This window comes from Pseudopipra pipra, chromosome 3, assembly GCF_036250125.1.
Source record: "Pseudopipra pipra isolate bDixPip1 chromosome 3, bDixPip1.hap1, whole genome shotgun sequence".
Taxonomy (NCBI): Eukaryota; Metazoa; Chordata; class Aves; order Passeriformes; family Pipridae; genus Pseudopipra; species Pseudopipra pipra.
In genome coordinates this window covers 58,805,364-58,825,242 of record NC_087551.1, presented here as the reverse complement: position 1 = coordinate 58,825,242, position 19,879 = coordinate 58,805,364, and the positions used below count along the sequence as shown (strand labels likewise).

Here is a 19,879-nt window from a genome sequence, read left to right as displayed (position 1 = left end):
TACAAAGGTAAATATTATTTGCAGTTTCAGCACATTCTGCTTATTCTCTCTGGAATCATGCTGGCTCTCCTGTTAATTAGAATCATAGAATCCACTGGATTGGAAAAGACCTCTGAGATCATCAAGTCCAACCCTTGATCCAACACCGCCATGGTTACTAGACCATGGCACAAAGTGCCACATCCAGTCTCATCTTAAAAACCTCCAGGGATGGTGAATCCACCACCTCCCTGGGTAGCCCATTCCAATGTCTGATTACTCTCTGTAAAAAATTTCTTCCTAATATCCAACCTAAACCTCCCCTGGCACTGCTTAAGACCATGCCCTCTCATCCTACTGCTGGTTGCCTGAGAGAAGAGACCAACCCCCACCTGGCTACAACCTCCTTTCAGGGAGTTGTAGAGAGTGATGAGGTCTCCCCTGAGCCTCCTCTTCTCCAGGCTGAACAACCTCAGCTCCCTCAGCCTCTCCTCATGGGATTTGTGATCGAGTCCCTTCACCAGCCACATTGCTCTTCTCTGGACCTGCTCCAGCACCTCAATATCCTTCCTGAACTGAGGGGCCCAGAACTGGACACAGTACTCCAGGTGTGGCCTTACCAGTGCTAAGTACAGGGGAAGAATCACTTCCCTGGACCTGCTGGCCACACTGTTCCTGATCCAGGCCAGGATGACAGTGGCCTTCTTGGCCACCTGGGCACACTGCTGGCTCATGTTCAGCTTCCTGTCAATCCAAATTCTCAGGTCCCTTTCTGCCTGGCTGCTCTCCAGCCACTCTGTCCCCAGCCTGTAGCACTGCATGGAGTTGTTGTGGCCAAAGTGTAGGACCTGGTACTTGGCCTTGTTGAACCTCATCCCATTGGAATCAGCCCAACTCTCCAGCTTGTCCAGGTCCCTCTGCAGAGCCCTTCTGCCTTCGAGCACTCCCCCCCCAGTTTGGTGTCATCTGCAAATTTGCTAATGGTACACTCTATCCCCTCATCCAGATCATCGATAAAGATATTAAACAGGGCTGGGCCCTACACTGATCCCTGGGGGACACCACTAGTGACCGGCCGCTAACTGGATGCAGCACCGTTCACCACCACTCTCTGGGCCCAGCCATCCAGCCAGTTCCTAACCCAGCACAGAGTGCCCCTGTCCAAGCCATGGGCTGCCAGCTTTTCAGGAGTATGCTGTGGGAGACAGTGTCAAAGGCTTTGCTAAAGTCCAGATAGACCACATCCACAGCGTTCCCCTCATCCAGGTGGGTCACCTGGTCATAAAAGGAGATCAGGTTGGTCAGACAGGATCTGCCCTTCCTAAACCTGTGCTGGCTGCAGTGACGTAGCAGAGCTCATGCTGAGTTCCACACTGTTGGGCTGGTTTGGCTGAACTAGTATTCTCACACTGATTATGCTTTCCCTCATAATCTGCAAATCCTTTTCAACTGCTCCTTTTCAGGAGGCACAACCATACCCCTAGTTTCTGGACACATAACTAGCTTTCAGCTGCATTTAAATGCATCCAGGTTACCTGGTTCTAATACTGCAAGACTTCTCTCCCTTTTTCTCATTACAGCCTCCTCTTCACCTAAAGTACAAGTGCTAGCAATAGGGATTTGACAAAGCTCATGCATTGTCACCCCCTAAGTACAAGCATCACCCTCCAAGTGCAAAAACAAATGCTTGGAAAGTAGAGGAACAGAATTCAATGAAGAAAATGTCCCAGCCACCAGGATTTCCTCTAACTGTTGTGGGTCTCCTTTATTCATTATCTTTCTACATCATATTTGATTACTAACTAGTGTGGAAAGTGAGACCTGATCTTACTCTAAGTATAGGAAAATTTCATTCCATATTCATTTTTCACTCTCTCACCACAAAGAAAATCCACAGATTTAATACAGAGTTTGAGGTAAGTACTTGGACACTTTAGACAGGATTCCTTCTACAGCTGAGACAGGTGTTGGTCAAACATGCTTCAAGCTTGATCAAAAACTTATACCTCAGTCCTGAAGACAAGTCTGATAAGAAAGTCCTCAGGATCCCACTGGTCTTTTTACTTTTTTCTTCTTTTTTGTTGTTATTAAAAGGAAAATCTTAGGGAGCTGACTCCACTTGTGAAGCTGAATCTTAAGGTATAGCTTTCTGAAGCTTGGAAATTCAAAACTAAGGTTTTAAAACTAGCCTAGCTCACATTCTAGTTCTGCACATTGAAGTTAGGCATGAAACCTTCTTTGACCCAAAAAGTCAGGTCTCTTTTCATCCCTGCTTTGCCTAAGTTACAAACACTGTGGGAACAGGAACATAGCTTTACTTGAATATAAACATTAGAGCTGTTGTGTCCCCCCCTCCAAAGTATGTCCAGAGATCCCTAATCAAAGCTGCTTTCAAGCCTTATACAATAACTGGATACAGATATAAACAGGCTGAGAAAAGATCTGAAATAGAACAAAAATAACCTTATGCTAATTAAGAGCTGTAAAGTATGGCAAATGTATTAATACTTCCCTATGCAAAGTAATCATCTCACACTTGTAGATAATCTACTGTTAAACAGAACTGTACTTGCTCCATCAGTAAGAATTAACAGATGGAGCAACTCTTTGAGCTTTACATAACAGTAATTAAACAAATCCTCACAACGGCCACATGATTTCATGCACAAGCCAGGGCAGTCTACAGAAAAAAGCTTTGCTGTCATGTTGGAAAATTCCAGGATGTGTAGCCCAAAGAGCTCTGCAAGGGCCATCAGCCTGATGACTTGGATCAGCCTGCCTCATTCTCCAGGACATCCTCTTCACTGCGCACTCAGAGTGAGAGAAGAAAACTCGGAAACAAAACAGCTGCAACAGACACCTTCTTCATCTGCAGGAAGAAGTTCTTGGACTGCTTCATCTGTAAGATGAGACAGTTATCTATGTACATTGCTATACTGGAAGTCAGTCTGAATAAAAAACATGGGGAAGTTCATAACATTCATCATATAGAAGAATTCAGTGTCCCCACAGAGAGCCCCTGGTACAAGCAGGTAACCTCTTTAATGTCACCTGTTTCACTACCACAAGCACCAGCAGCTCTCTTGTGCTGGAGCTGAGGCTGGAGGTGGGTGTGGGAAATGCAAAAACTACCCATTACTTCAGGCAGGAAAAGAAATCTCCCCACTAGGTAACACCCACACATCCGTACATATCCATGTTTGAATCTCTGTTCATCTAAAAGGGCAAGAAATAGCAGAATAAGCAAGACACTTGAACTGCACCTTAACTGGAAAAGGAAGGAGTCCATCCATTACAGATGAAAAACACAGAAAGGGACAATATTTTGTACCTTTACATGGGCTCTCCCTCCTGTCCAAAAGTAAGCAGTATCATTAGCGCCAGTGGACGTCCCTTACCTCTCTGAGGTGCTGGACATAGGGATGATTGAAAGGGGTACCCCAGGAGTTCACCTCTGAGAAACCCTCAGAGCCATGCTGGACATGGAGTTGCCATGGGGGCACCTGGGGGTCCTACAGAGCTCCATCCCCATCCCACCTACTACTCCATTTCTCCACTACTCCACCTTTGATGTCTTGGGCCAGAAACATACAGATGACACACAGGCCTTTGTCTCCAGTATGTGAAATATATACAGAAGCCTTCCATGGCATCTAATGCAAAGATAAAATCAACACCTGAAAGCAAATTCATCTCAATAAGACTGAACCATAGACCAGATCCAGGTGGTGGAAGGAATCCATCCATATCTACTAATTGTGCAATATCCCATCTGCTGTTGCTCAAAAAGTCTGCCCTCCCACCCCCAACTAATGAAGAGTTTCGCAGCTTTTGGGTTCTTCTGCTCTTCCAAACAGGATTTGTAAATAGAAAAAAAAAATAGGCAGAATGAAACATGCACTGATATAGCTGTTCATTCCCCTCTCAGCAAAATGAGCGACTGGGAGGGGGGGTTAAAAACACCAAAGCACATGTTCTGCTGCCACCACCTGGCCATGAATAGACCTAGATAGAGTTTTAAAATAAAATGTGCTTCTTCAGAATGCATCAATTCACTAAGCCTATCATTTTTATATCCTTTTATTTTTCTTTACCTGTCTTCAGCTGGGTGTACTTGTACCAAATCCATCAGAAGCCCAGAGCCCCAGCTTGCCTGGCAGGTCTGCCCTGCAACCAGGTGGGATTCAGAGATCTTGTAGTTCATCACAGACTTGGGCCTCAGCTCTGTGACAAAAGTTATTTTAGAAAAGTGTTCTGAAAATCACCTTTTCAGCCAATTCAGGACATATGTAGAAAATACTTCTGAAAGGATCCATCCCCTAATCTAAAACTTTTAGAGTACCGGGCACAACTTATGGAAAGTGAGGATGACATCACAATTACTACAGAGACTTCTCTCAACAAAAACTACTTAAAGAGAGAGAAAAGACTGTCTTTATGCAGCTGTAATCTGAAACAGCCTGTAGGCTTTTTTTTTTTTTTTTTGCTGAGAAAAGTGCAAATCCAGCATGAGCTTCACCAAACCCTGGCAAGAAAAAATTAATCCTATCTGGAAAACATACTCTCGAAAAGTAAACCATGCAAAAAACTTATCTTAAATAGAAATATCAAAATAAAGGTATGGATTGGTATTCATATATTGGCCTAGAGACTCCTCTAGATGGTCTGCATCAGTTTTATCAGCCTGGCATATCATAACTCCACAACCTTAGAAACTTTATAAACCATAAATATGACATTTTTTATTAACCCCAAATCTCTCTCTGTATTTTCTTTTTGGTGTGCAAAGGAGCAGCAGAGAACAATTTGCTACTCCATTCTTTCACTTCTCTTTAGTCACAATTTTTCATCTATTTGTTTATTTTTTATATGGCCCTTTTCTTTTGCCCCAACACCCCTGAAAAAATATCCCAATTACTCATTAGCTTGTCTCAGAATACAGGCATTTATGAAACTCTGTGCAGCTTTGTTTACTGTGAAATGCAGCTCAAAACTTGAAAAACAAATCATGAAGGGTGGCTTTAAAAATTCAGTAGCAAGCTAACCTTCTCGGGAGGGTAAATGTGTATCAAGCTCTATATCTCTTTTTGTTGAATGCAAGCAATTTTGTGATATACCCAATTAAAAAAAACCTCTGCAAACAGATGAGGAAAAGTTGAAAGTGGTTTTACATTTTGCTGACAAACATTTCCAACAGTTAGTTCTCTTAGGAGTCATTTCTAGTTTTTATTAATGAAGAATGACGTTGTCTGGGATGCAGCCACATCTTTGTTAAGGGATGTTAAAAACCACCATCACTGAGGCCTAGAAGTGAAAAAAGGCTTTAATTTCAAAATAGTTAGAGAACAGGCATTAGGATTATTCAGCTGCATACTATAAAGCAGGTTATAACTAAAACATTTATTGTCTCCATGAATATAATGAGAATTTCATGATCCCATGGTTTAAAACCACTTAGTAGATTAAAGGCAGTTCCTCAGGCTTTCAGTGTGGTATAGCATTAGTCCTTATCTGATATCAGTGAAGTGCAATATGGATTGATATGTGGACCATAGAGTGAAACAGACTGATTGCCATTACAATATCAGCCTTACCATGTGCTTGCCACTTTGTCCCTCAAGGTGATTCATCAACCAGAGGTACAGTTATATATCACTCTTTCTCCAATCTGCCTTAGAGAGACAGATCTTTGAGACCCGAATACTCAAAAAAGCTTTAGGATCCATAAAATAGGCAAGTCATCTGGCTTGGAATGGGTTGATTGTGGAGTCCACATTGATCTTCTCATTCAACATGAAAAGCTGCCTTCAACATTAGCATTTGGGATGACTGTTTTCAGATGTCATTGATATTACTTGACCACAGTTCAAGAAAAAGATGGCCACAATAGCAGCCTGTGTTCTAGAGAGCCATTTTTGGTAACTCAAATTACTGTAATTTATTTCTTGTAACTCAAATTACTGTCATTTATTTTACTCTAAAATACTTCCTTTTACATATCTCAGTGCTTTATTGTGATGGTTTTGACCTCAGTGAAGAACTCGTAGGAATCCTTTGCTCCCTCCCTTCCTATGCCTGAGGCTTTCATCCCACCAAATGGCAAGTTCAGATCTCTCACAAGCCAGCAGTTGGTCCACACCAATCCAGACTGTAGCCTGTGTGCCACCCGGTGAACGCGTCCCACGTTGCTGGACCACACAGTGGCTGCCAAGCCATATTTCACACCATTGGCTCTTTTGATCACTTCTTCTTCTGTATCAAATGCTACCACACATGTCACAGGACCAAAGATCTCTTCTTGCATGCAACAAGATTCATCCTTAACTTCAGCAATAACTGTGGGCAACATGAAATAGCCTTTCTGGTTGCCAGGTGGGAGATCCAAAGCATCCACTCCCTCTCCACAGAGGACTCTGGCTCCTTCAGCCTGGGCTTTCTTCACATAGTTCCTTACCTGTGAAAGCAACAGGAAAACATCACTGCTAAAGGACACGAAATCCTGAGGCTCCACACATTAGCAGGAGCCCCTGAATAACTCCAAATGGAACATACTGCCCTCCTACAACAGAGGGTAGCTTTCCCCAGCTTTTGTTCTTAAGTTTCTTTAAAGGTAAAGCTGTGTATTTCTTGCTGAAAAAACAATTGTTTGCTCTTTCCTAACACTTACTAGCCTAGCAGGCAACACTGTTGGTCCTTCTGGATAAGTACTGTCTAAAGGGTAGGGCCCTTGGTGAAAACACAAGTGCCCCCAGAGCCTCCCTCCCTTCTAGGAGCCTGGGCAGTATGCCATATATCCCACGCCACGGTTCACTCCATTACTCCAAGGGATCAGTAATATTTTCCTGCCTCACAGGCAGGCTTATTAAATTTTTACACGCCACTAGGATGATGAATGCTACAGAAAATCTCATCAATAAATAATTAAAGATGTTTCCATGGCAGCTGCCACCACATGCTTGCTACCTTGAACACATCAGACATGCTGTTGATCTGCTTCTGCCTTTCTGCAATTGTTGCCTGGTTTCTCTTCTTATAGAAAGCCCAGAGAGAAACCACAGGGTTTCCTTTTCTTTTTCTTCTTTTAGGCACCTTGGTAGGTTAAACTTGGAAGTCCTCTTTGGAGCCACAGACAGAGGATCTCGGGAAGTGGGTGTTTCTACCGCTCTACTTTCAGAACCTCTGAAATCCCCCTGTGCAGCCCTCTAGAAGATGAGAAGAAATCACAAACTCTATGTAACATCACCTTTTCTAAATGTTCTTTACTTATAAGTGCTCCCACATCGACTGTAGGATCTGAGGGATTCCCGGTCTTCCACTTCTTGGCCTCTGCTACAAACCTCTTCAAAAACTCACTGTATATGCCTCTCTGAACAAAGATCCTGGAGGTGCAGAGACAGATCTCACCCTACCAAAAAGAAAGGAACAAAAAAAGAAATCAACAATGTTGGCTCATATTACACTGTACTATTGACGCATCCTAGGAGTCATATCCCACAATGAGACTTGTGTCTCCACATCCTTAGAAGTGCAAACTACATTAACCAGCACTGCAAAGTGGGATTTTTTTTCCAGATAAAAAAGGAAAAGGGAAGGAAAAGACAAAACAACATCAGGATCATGCAGTCACTACCATAAGTAAATTTGATTTTTCATTGATTCCATGTTTTCTCTTTCAACATTTTTCATAGGAAATGTGATTCCAATTCTGAATGATCTCTGTCTTTATTTCCTGATAATCGATTTCTGATACCAAGCTAGTTTTCTGAACATTTGCACTGATACAGTTTCCTGGCTTTGGTAATCTCTCCTGAGCGTGGTGATGAGGGAAGAACAATGTTGGTAAAATTTGGACAGAAGTCTCCTGATTTAATTCAGCAAATTAGGAAGCTTCCTACTTACTTGAACAGTGGAATTTACAGCAGCTGCTTCCTGGAGAGATAAGCAATGTAACTTTTTTCAGAGGAGTAATGACATCTTGTTACCTTGTGATGGACAGCACATATAAGAGCTCTTTATTACTTTGTTCCTTGCTTGTGCAATAATGAAACTTTCTTCATATTTTTCTACTTAGGCTTTTCTCACAACACAATTTCGAAACAGACCCTGACAATTTACAGATCCAAAGGTATAGGCACATGCACACGAACTCTTGAACACACGTCCCTCCTTGCTGCAAACAGGGTTTATATGCTATAGAGGTGGGAGGAACCTGGTTGGCAAAGCTGGACCTCAGGGTAGTAGGGATGCATTGGCTCAAGTCAGCATCATCGAAGATGATGGCGGGGTTTTTGCCTCCCAGTTCCAGTGAAAGCCGCTTGCAGTGTGGAGCACTTTTCTCCGTGATCCGCTGGGCCGTCAGCGTGCTTCCCGTGAAGGAGACCAGAGGCACGTCAGGGTGGCAGACGAGGGCTTCTCCTGCCTTGGCGCCTGTTCCGAACACTATGTTCACCACCCCATGAGGAATCCCTGATGGGAAGAAAGGCACACAGTCATTGTTCCCTTCCCATTGCTCAGCAGGTTTCACTTCACTGTGTTTTGTCCCAGAAGCTAGAAAATCACCTGTAACTCTAGAGTGTCAAATACTGACCCTTAACTTAAGTAGAAGCTGAAATGCATGATGTTAAATAGCTCTGGAGATCATGGGTTAAATGATAAAACCAATTCCACTGACCAGTTGATCTCATCTGATATGCATCATCAGAGATCCAGTTCTCAGTCATTCAAAGAAGAAACAATCATCCTCCCAGTTTTAGTTAACAGTGCATCAAATACAAGCATGACACAGATACCAAGAGCTGATTCTCACTCTTGTATGCTCTCATGGCTCCTCAGCTGGCATCACAGACTTAAGGACATCCTTAAGCGGAGTGCAGGAGGGGCAAAGGAGGCCTACAAAAACTTTTCATCAGAAGATAGTGGAAAAAAATGGGCAATAGCTGGGGTTGGAGAGATGGGATAGTATGAGGACTGGGAAAGTTTTTTTTCTCCAGTGTAACATTCAGCTACAGCAAACAGTCTTTCCCAAAGCCTTTGAGCACCTTCTGATTTCTGCAACAACAAAAGAACCCCCAACAAAATGGTGCACAGACAAGCATTTTTCCACCCCATTCCCCCTCCTTAGCATGCCACAGGACTTACCTGCTTTCTCCAAGAGCTTGCACATCATCCAAGCTGTGACAGATGTCATCTCACTTGGCTTGGCAACCACAGTATTTCCACATGCAATGGCAGGAGCTATTTTCCACGTCAACAAATACAGTGGCAAATTCCAAGGACTGATTAAACCAGCTACAAAGCAAAACAGAGATAGAAATTCAATCTGCTGGGATACAAAACTCATATCTCTGACCTCAAGAAGTTATACACCATTTCAGATTTATGAAGGGAATTTGGCTATGACTCTTATTTGCAGACAATTGTACAATAAATTTGCAGCATTTCTCGCAGGCAAATAACTTTTAAAAAGAACTGTGCAAATTATTCTAAAGGTGATCAACTGAACTCTCTGAATCAAAGTTTTGCTGCTTCTTCAGGGCAGAATCTGATATTCACAGGTAGTTTTTCAGTGTTTTCTAGGAACATTAATGCAAAGTTAGCCATAACAATCATTTACATCAACTGGTCTGTGGTAATACTTTGTGTTAGCAAACAGCAGGTGAAGGTAATTATTGAATGGTTTGTGTTGTGAGGGTCCTTAAAGATCATCTAGTTCAAATTCCCCTGTCATGGGTAGGGACACTTTTCATTTGACCAGGTTGCTCAAAGCCCCATCCAACCTGTCCTTGAACAATTCCAGGGATGGGGCATTGACCAGTTCTCTGGGAACCTGTTCCACCACCCTCACAGTAAAGAACTTTTTCCTAATATCTAATCTAAACCTACCTTCCTTCAATTTGAAGCCATTACCCCTTGCTCTATCTCTACATGTCCTTGTAAAAAGTCCCTCTTCAGCTCTCTTGTACGTCTCCCAAGAGCTTTCTCTTCTCTAGGTTGAATGTGTTAGCTCAGATCATTCTTGCTTTCTTTTGCTCTTCAAAGCTTTTCTTGTTTTTCAATTTTAATATTTAAAAAGTATGTATAACATATAGTATACATTTTCCAGATAAATTTTAGTCTAACTCATGAGTGCCAAAATTTGTCACTGTACAAAACTTTTGTTCCCACAAATTGCTCAATTATCAGAATTATTTTCAGTAATTGCCTGTAGGAATATTTTCATTTTACATATTTATAAGAAATTATGAAAAATATCCGTGATTGTTAGGTGTGACTCCTCACAAAAGCCACAGGATTTCTTGCTGTTTGATGGAGTAGATACAGTGAGGGACTTTTTCTTATGAGAGTGATTTTACCAGAAGTATTCTTGTTCTCCACTGCTCAAGAAAACTTTTAAATAGGTCCACTAGGTTAGCCAATTTTATGTTTTAAATAATTCAAGTGTAAATGTGGAGCACTCATATATAATTAATGTTATATGTTATTTATACTATATATATATCCAATATAACCTAATAATAAAATCCATACACCATCATTACTTTGTCAGCTCAGCATAGCCACCTTATTTGTGAAGCACCAGCATCATCTAGTGGCTGAGTTCAGCAATTCCCCAGCTAGAACTGGTTTATCCACCCATGTGCACTCGGGTCACAGACTCATTGCAAGCAACTACTGCTTTCCTAAAGGTGAGGAGTATCCTGTTCTCCCTGCAGGAGTAGCTGCTCAATGCTCTGCATGCCTCACTGACCCCCAGCTGTAATACTTAACTACAGACACACATGTACAAAACACAAGAGAGATTTTGAGGGTGAGAGGTGGCAGGTTTGGCTTTTTAAGGCACGCAATAATTTTTTTGACATGAAGTAGTATAACTGATTTTATGTGAAGTTGCTGATGCTTTAGTGGACAAGCCATGTTTCGCACATGACTCAGAGACAATAAATGCTGTTGAAAAAATCCTTTCTTTTCTGAGCCACATTTGAGGCAGACATTTTGCCAAGCTATTCAGCATGTCAAGATCATCATACCAACTCCAACAGGTGCCCTCGAGGTGTAATGCACACAGCCCATGGTTGCCATCTCAGTGCACTCTGTGATGTGGTGAAGGATGGAAGAGGCAAAGAATCGGAAGTTGTACACAGTTCGAGGGATGTCCACTGTTCTGGCAAATGTAATAGTTTTTCCTGAAACAAAACCAAGCAAGCACGCTGCTATTATGGACAGAAACAGTGCTTTATACTCTGCTCTGAAAGTTGATTTGCATGTTTTTTGGGAAATGTCTTTTGTCCTGCACCCAAGTAATCCCCAGCACAGGGCAATCCTTAGTCAATGACAACAGCCCCCCTCTAGTGATGCACTCCAAATATCTAACAACTGAAGCCAAAGTCAGCAATTCTGAAAAGCAAGAGTGCCCCAGGATCCAAAATCCAAAACTTCTTCAAAGTTCATGCACATCAACTTCAGTTTGCTCCAACAGTTTATACCATACTAAAAATTTCATCCAAATCCTTCATTTCAACAATCAGCAAGACACACTTGGGATGAACAGTTCCAGTTTTTACCCTGATCCTTTGACTCTGCTTGTGCAAACGCTTCCAGGTCATGTTCAATCAGATCTGCCAATTTGTTCAGGATCTGAGATCTTTCCCACGGACTTTTTGAGGACCAAATTGGGAAGGCATCTTTGGCAGCTTTGACAGCAGCTTCCACCTTAAAAAGTAAAAGAGGGATGGTGAATGTTTATGAAAGGCATAAGAAAATATCAAACTCTCAGCAGATGAATTCAGATTTCAGAGGCTAGTAATCCAGATCACACTGCTGGGAAGATGACATCTCCTTAGAGCTTCTCCATTGTTATCAAGACACTATCCCGTAATTCAAAAAGTGTTATTGAAATAAGAGTATCTAGGAAAAAAAAAATTCCACAGGAACTCTTGCTTTTCTCCAAATTCCAGCAACTTGTAGGCAACCTCCAGGCCTGGAGGAAATGTTAGACTGGTCAACCGGTACTAGCAAGTGCAACTGACCAAACTGAAGCAGAATCTTGTTGCCCGTGGAAAAAAGAGCAAGAATCTCCCCTGGAGCAAATGCAGTTTCAGTCTAAACATCCACAGCCCTTGCAATACAGGACTTCAGCTGTACCAGACAACGATGAAAGTAAGGGGCTGCAGAAGGAACAGAATGTATGTCCTGCTAGCCCTTGATTTCCTCTCCCCTTTGCACCACTTGGTTCAAGCAAGGACTAAGAATATATTTAAGGAATGGACACTAAGAATATATTTAAGGAATGGACACTCAGAAAAATTTTATCTTACCTGATCACAGCTAGAAATTCATTAATGCCCTCACAGGAAAAAAGTTCCTTTCTAAACTCTTGGAGTTTAGTCAGTTCTCTCATCAGACACCTATTGAAACCTACAGATAAGAAAGATCATTATATGCATTTATGTAAATGCATACCAGTCTTATCGGTATTTTACTTGAGATGTACATGACTGCTGCATGGTCCTTCAGCCTGACCTTTCTTCTGAATAGTGGCAGATTACGAGCACTTTTCTGAAGCAGACTAGGCTTCAAAGGATTAAAATTCATCAGAAAGCTTTCTCTCTCATGAATCATTTCCTCCAGACTCTTACATGGAAGTTACCTGCATCTATTGATTTATAAGCAGTTCCTTCTTGATGTTTACCAGTCTCAGACTAAGTAAAGATGATCATCAATATCTTTCCATGTTTTAATTAAGTGCCCTATTTCCCAATTTTTCTTCCTATGTATCACTTCTTCATTGTTCTAATGTCTAATCAAGGTGAGTTTTTAGTCAAAGCTGTCTTAGCTGGTTTCCTAAAATTTTTGCACATAAAATTTCTTCAGATTTTGGAAATCTGCCAAAATCAGTAACTAGGAGGATGCTAGTTATGACCTCTCCAAATGCTGCCACGTTGCTGGTTCCCATGCAGTCACTAAAGGCTCCTTTCCACCAATTCTACAAAACTGAGTTCCAAATTTGTTCCTTCTGATGCCTCAGAGCTTTTTTGGATTTTTTTTAACTTTTGCAGATTTTAGAAGTAGTTGTGTAGTAAATGTAGATTTTTATGTAGCTGTATTATATCCCTTACCCTTTATCAATGCCTCTAAATTGTGTTAGCGTGTTTAGTCTTTTTCCAAGGTAGAATTGTAGAAAAACATCCTTGTTCAAGAACATCTCACTCTAGGCCTGGACCAGGAGATATCACACAGACCAAGCAATCTTCAAGCCCAGAATTTTGGAGGAACTCCAAGGACCATACATGCTTTGAAAAAGATGAAGATGAGGACTAAGGAGACCCAAATGCCCCCAGACCCAATTCTCGAAGGGGCGCGTGGGGGGGCAGAATGGGGCAGAACTGGGGGTGGACAGATCTGGGATTGGATGGACCTTATTATAAAATCATAGAACCACTGTTTGGGTTCTGGTCTTTTTAGGTAACACTTCAGATTGTGAGGGGTGACATTTCAATAATGTTTTACTAATGAGGGCACAAAATTTTAAACAGGGGAAAAAAAAAAATCTATCTAACCCTTCTTCTTCACCGTCCCATGCACATGAGAATTTATGGTCCCCATAAAAATAAGACCCAGAGTTTGAGAGCCAGAACAATACCAGTACAGAGGCCAAGGAAGGAAATAAACCAACATGCACAATGTCACATGGATCACTTGCTATGTAGTTCAACAACCTACTGCTTAAGTGCTGATGATAGCAGGCTGTCAGTCACTGAACAGCTGAAGCAGGACCAAGGCAGGCCTGGGAAAGAGGAACTGCAGCTTCCTGAGCGAGTCCGGTGCAGATGCCATGCTACCCTGAAAAGGTTCACCCTCTGTGAAACCATACCACCTTCACTAATTAACTTGTTCTTCCACCCTCCCATCTTGTGGTGCTGCTGCTCATCTGTCTTCTCCTCCGTGGCCTTTTCCACCGGGTGCTGCCAGGACAGAAGATAACGAAGACCATCTGCATTTTTAACCCTTCAGTGGGTTTAGAAGAAGGACAAAAGTATTGCTTTTTCACAGACAGCAGAAGAGAAAACTAGCAAAGGAAGGAATTAAGTGGCAGTAGATTAATCTAAAAAAGGCAAGAGGAAAAAAGAAGAGATTGGTACAGATGTAAGAGAGCATACAAAAGTTAAACAGTTACTTAGTTTGACTAGCAAAAAGCAGCAAAGACAGTCAAGCCACAAAGAAAACACACGTAAGAATTAAACTATGAACTCGTGTGTCTGAAACACTTCCTTCTGCTTTCCTCTTCTGCACAAGACAGACACAGAGAAACAACACACAATCCAGACCCACCATAAAAGGCTGATATCAAAATACCCCAAACTGAACTGCCCTCAGGACATGATTTTGCTTTTGCAGGGGCTGATGGACAGAAGGAAGGTTCTTTAAAGAGAGGTTTTTAGAAAGTAGATATTTGCCAGCACTAATTAGTCCTCACCAGTCTGTCTGAGATACAGGGCACCTGCTCAGCTTGCTGTGGTACTGCTATTTAGAATTTAAGACATCTAGGCGAGGGAACAAACTAACCCCTGAAAAAAATACATTCAGTGTTTTTGGCAGAAAGTGGCTGAAATGGCTACTGCAGCTGACCTGGTGTTAAACTCCAGAGTCAGCAACAGATTTGCTGTCTCCCTCCATTTCACCTTCTAATCTTCCACTAAAATTAACCAAGAAAATATCCAACTGGACATTAAGCCTTGCTGGAAACCGGCATCCTGAGTTCTTTGTTGAACTTGGGTCTATATGCTTAATTTGGTATCTCTAGATAACCTCTAGTAGTATGTGATTGCATTTTCTTCAGCATATTCCATCAGTCACCAGTGGATGCCAGCTCTGCAGAGCCCAGTCTTCTTGTGAGTAAAGGCAGGACTAAAGCACTCGCCAAATTCAGAGGTCTTTAAACTGGGTTCCCATTGCTACACACAATCACTAACTCAGAAATTGAAAGAGAAAAGCCATTGCTCTTGGTATATTTGAACTGTATCTCTAGAGTGGCCAGTAGTCTACTTTGTTAGGCTGTTCTGGTATTCTCGAATCTCTCTTTTAATGATTTTGCAAATGAATGGACAGGAAGATTTGCACCTGCACATTAAAGAGAAGTCTGTTCAGGTATAATTAGGGTTGGAATGAACTTATACAGATTTATTCTAACAAACCCAGCCTGTTAATCTTTAACCCTTGGTCATCAGCATCTAACAAATATTTACCCATTGAAATTACAGTGCAAAGGTTTCTGCTGAGAGAAGCAAAGAGAAAGATGTCAATAAGGCTGAAATGCAAGTGAAGGAAACAGCTACATACAACAGTAGTTTGTTTTAAATATAATTTTGAAAATACTGTCCACTACTACTTGTCAATATTTTCCAAGTCTTTTATGCAATCCAAGCTTGTCCAGCAGCTTCTCTCTTCATTAAATCTGAAGCACTATTTTAGAAACAGACTTGTAGGTCCCTTATGAAGTAGAATCAGTGAAACTGCAGCTCCCCTGATCAATGTCATTGCCCATCTACACCTGCACACGTACAAGGTAACAGGAAACATTCATCCCACTAGAGAGCATGGGACCAGGAAACTTATTCACGCAGACGACAGAGTATGTTATAAAGAAACGCATTCATCACAGCTACTCCATCACCTCTACTGAATATCCAACTGCTAAACCAAAACCAAAGAGGTCTAGAAGCTTTTTACCATCTTCAGAGAAGAGACAAGGCAAAAATACTTTTAAATGAAAACTGCAAATCATCAAGAGACTAAGAGAGAACACATTCAGTTACATATGGTGCCTCTAAGTTTATTTACAGAAGAGATCAATAAACGCTTTTCTCTCTTACAGATTGTTTATACTTACAGCCAATCTGAGCGTTATTGTTAACTTATGCACGACATCTCCCATGTGAGCTGACAGAGCTCCACGGAAGCTACTTGAGTTTTGTTGATTCGTACCAGCTTAGGATCCAGACCATAACTGTCTAGTAGCAAAATGTGAAAAAATAACAGCATTTGCTGCCACAGCAGTGGATTACACAGCACTACAACGTAATCAAAAACTCACTCATTTAAGTGTTGAAGTCTTCCTAATTTTTCTGTTCTCTTACCGTCAGCCTCTCTTACTCAAAAGATTATTGTTATGTGCATTTAACATTTTTCACTTCTTTGTACATCTGGACAGTACTCACCTCTTCTTTGCCACTGTCTGGCACCTTGCAATAGACATCTCCGGTGGATGGATTATAGGAGTCTATGTAGGAGGAACAAGGAATAAATTTGCCACCTATAAAGTTTTCCAGCACTAGGAGAGCCTTCGACTGAGCCATCATTAGCTGCTTGCTTCATCTGTGACTCTTCCTCTATGAGGCATCAATTTAGATAAGTGTATCTGTATGTATTTGCACAGTAAGTCTGAACTCCTCCCCCTCTCTCTCTCTGCACCGCTTGTTTGCTTGCAAGTGGGAACAAACCCGGGTTACAACAGCAGGAAAGAGGGAATGGGGAAAAATTACTATTTCTGTGACACTTGGTTCTTTTCTAGGAGTTGAAGCAAGGAGGCAAAAACAGCATAGTTGCTGGAAAACGGCTCTTCTTTCTCTCTGGGAAATGAAGTACCAAAGAAAAAGAGAAAAAGGAAGGTTTGACAGGGAAATGTCTCCCAGTACCAGTTTTTCAAGCTACAGTTTGAAGACAATTTGCAACAACTAAACAAAATAACTCAAACACCTAGCCAGAAACCTGCTCCTTAGTGTCAGCAGACACAAAGACAAGACACCTAGATTAGCACGTCTGCAACTCATGTTCACTGCTTGTCATCATCAATACCTTTCCTTGTATCCCCAAAACCATTGCACCTGACAAAAAAAAAGATTTTAAGCATTAAGAAACTCTCTTTTTTTCCACCAATATCCACAAACAACAAACAATACGAACAGCTGAGTGACCCCTCAATTCAAACACTTGAGAAGCACAATCCTACCTGGTACAGTACGTTGTATGTCATCAAAAATTCATCTTTTTAAAAAAAGAAGAAAAAAAAAAGCAAGACACTGACTTTCACTTTCCTTTCTGTAGATATTCCAGTGGAAGCCACCTTTCTATTACATATTATTAGGTTTTTCATTAACTTCCTAAGAACTCAAACTGCCTGGTAAGAGCTGTGTAAAAGACGTTTTTCTCAAAGTGAGAATGCTTAAGATTATCAGATTGCTCTAAGACTGCATGCCACTTCCTTGCACTTCAGAGCTATTCAAAACACTACATCCAGAGAGCAGTATGTTGTCACCAGGAGATTGTGAATGTTTCAATCAGCAGTTTAGAAAGGTTTTGCACCCTAGGCCACTGCCAAGCCATCAAATTTCTTGTGGATCAACATGCAAGCATACTTTGATTGAATAAAGGTGATATGTTTCTATTGCACAATAACAGATCATTTAGGTTTCAACCAATTGGCACCTCCGGGCAGAGTTCAAATCTGCGCTGAAAGATAGTGCAGTCACATTGAAACTGGATTAGGTAATACCTCTGCTTCTCCCAAGCTACAAACTGGGAAAGCATGCAGTAGCTTTTCTGCCATCACAGAATAGTGAGCCTCAAAATTCATTGCAATCATGTGTGAGAAGAATTATCAGAGGTTCACCCCATATCACACTTCCTTGTCCACAAACAGTAAGGAATTTATGCAAGTTTTAACACTGAAGACACAGTCTTGTGCCTGTAACTGCCCACTGCCTTAAAAGCAACGTAAACATTTTCAAGGTCTGAAGGCAAGTTCAAGTAGGACAGGTTCAAACGCAGGAGCTAGGCAGTATGAATCTCTGGAATCCAGAAGGGCACCAAAACATTCACAGCTGGCACGGTAAAACTGGTAAGAATTTAAGTGTAATTTCTGGACTATAAAAAGACATAACAAACAGTGATAATTCATAAGATTCAGTTTTGGCAATAACAGTTTTCAGGTAATTCAGATTTATAAGATTTTACATGCACATAAAGCATTGCTGATACTTCTAAAAAGGTTTGTGCAGTCAAGAATACAATTTATCTATGTGGTCAACTGCTGAACTGGAGCTAAAGCAGGTAAGTGCAAAAAAGTTACCTACCAAAAAAAGTACATGGAAAGTGTAGGTACAGACCATACATGACTTTGAACTAAGTAACAATCACGGGCTTTTTGCCTTCTTCACTCCCTGGACACGGCTTTACTTCAATTAACCCCAGTGACTGATGCTGTGGAGAAAGTATTAATTCCTGCCCCCCACTACTAACTATGGGCAAAGTTGCATTGTCTCCACTGCACTCATGTACAGGTCCTGAAATACCTGAGGTATTTTCACACATCCTATTGAAAAAAAAAGACAAGTTGTAGTCAAGTGTGTCTCTCCTGAGCTTACACTGGAGGTCGCAGAAGGACCCTCTTTTTAGTTGGGAGGTTTCATCTGCCCCGCTACTGAAAAGTGGGAAGGAGTTATAGGCATAAGTAAGCACAATAACTGGATTTAGCAGACATCACAAGATTAAACTGTCAGCCTTTGCAGAAAAGAGTTTTTTGGATGAAAGACGTGTATTCGCAGTAGCTGCACTGACTAACATGAGAAAAACTGCAATTATTTCTTCAGGACAAGTTGGATGCCAGTTTTACATTTTAACTTGCAAATTTACTCTGAAACTTCTCAGTTATAGAAAGTAAAGAATGATTTAACACAATTTAGAACTGTTTAAATAGTAAAAGATGAAGGAGACAAAAGTGCTCAGACAAATTTATTTTATTATTCTTATTCTTAAGAATATTCCTATTCTTAAAAAATAAAATTAGCCAAAGTTGGCACAGCTTCCACTACACAGCAAAAGAAATTTTTTTAAATAAATTTTGGGGCAGGGAAAATAATCCCAGGATACTACTACATGCCATTCTCTTAAAAACAAAGTTAATAGTTCTTTTTTCCCTGAATATGAATTGAACTCAAACCTAAAAATATATTAGACCAATAAAGTTACTTTACTGAATTAATGTGCAGCAAAAAAGCAATCAAAGAAAATATGTAAACAATTTATGTCTGTGAGTAAGGAGCTTTTTTCATGATAATTCATCATCTTTTTTTCTCCAATTCAACTTTCTAAGATTTTTCCATCAACTTCTCTAAGGCCTAAATTCCACATGGAGAAACACATGAGAGTCTTGAGATGGAGAAGTGCAACACTTGCAGTTCCTTGTCAGTTGGCATCTTATTCTGCTGCAGGAGAAACTGATGAAGGGATCCCCAGATGTATCACACGATTTAGCTTTTGCCATCATCATCTTCTCCCCAATTAATTGCACTTGTTCCTTCAACTGAAATAATTGCATTCTTAGACAGAAGTTTGGATATCTGATTGTGTTTTGGTTGGACGGTGGAAATGCTGTCACCATGGTCATTCTTTAATCTAAAAATATAAGCAAATGGAAAAAATCCTATGGTGAAAAATGAAGTACTGAATGTAAAACAATTGCAGCATTTTTCAACATGATGCAGTTAGCTGTGGAAAAAAATAATTCCTTTTGTTCTGAAGTTCTCTGGAACAGGATCACAGGTACTAAAACAGCAATTCCCAAATAACAATCAGAGAGGTTATTTAGTCCCAATTCTACAAACATTGGTCATCACACATCCAAACAGAACCCTACTCACTTCAAATTAAATTTATGAAAAATGGGTGCAAGATGAAAGACCTAATTCTGGATCCTATATAAGACCAGAGAGATTGGTAAAAGCCCTAAAGCTCCAAAAGGCCCAGAGCCTCTGACAGACCTACCACATCATTCCTACACAAACATGGAGAAAACAGAAATTTTCATGCTCAAATTCCATGTTTTGACATTAAATGACTCAGCTTT

At 41.0% G+C, this 19,879-nt stretch overlaps 2 protein-coding genes across 3 annotated transcripts in view; both read right to left on the bottom strand.

Annotated features, from left to right (window-relative positions):
* Nucleotides 1–5,284: 5,284 nt before the first annotated feature.
* ALDH8A1 (aldehyde dehydrogenase 8 family member A1) lies at nucleotides 5,285–18,628 on the bottom strand. Its single transcript, XM_064649438.1, has 7 exons — nucleotides 16,194–18,628; nucleotides 11,541–11,688; nucleotides 11,007–11,162; nucleotides 9,118–9,267; nucleotides 8,189–8,445; nucleotides 7,223–7,384; nucleotides 5,285–6,433 (listed from the first exon to the last, which is right to left on the bottom strand). Exons 1-7 carry the CDS (start codon nucleotides 16,332–16,334, stop codon nucleotides 5,981–5,983), a joined length of 1,467 nt encoding a protein of 488 aa, XP_064505508.1. The 5' UTR covers nucleotides 16,335–18,628; the 3' UTR covers nucleotides 5,285–5,980.
* A 124-nt stretch (nucleotides 18,629–18,752) lies between these two features.
* HBS1L (HBS1 like translational GTPase) overlaps nucleotides 18,753–19,879 on the bottom strand; it is a 59,793-nt gene continuing 58,666 nt past the window's right edge. For both annotated transcript variants that reach the window (XM_064649436.1, XM_064649437.1), the window contains one exon: nucleotides 18,753–19,428. In XM_064649436.1, coding sequence (XP_064505506.1) covers nucleotides 19,417–19,428 — 12 coding nt within the window. In that variant the 3' untranslated portion in view covers nucleotides 18,753–19,416. The remainder of the gene's footprint in view (nucleotides 19,429–19,879) is intronic.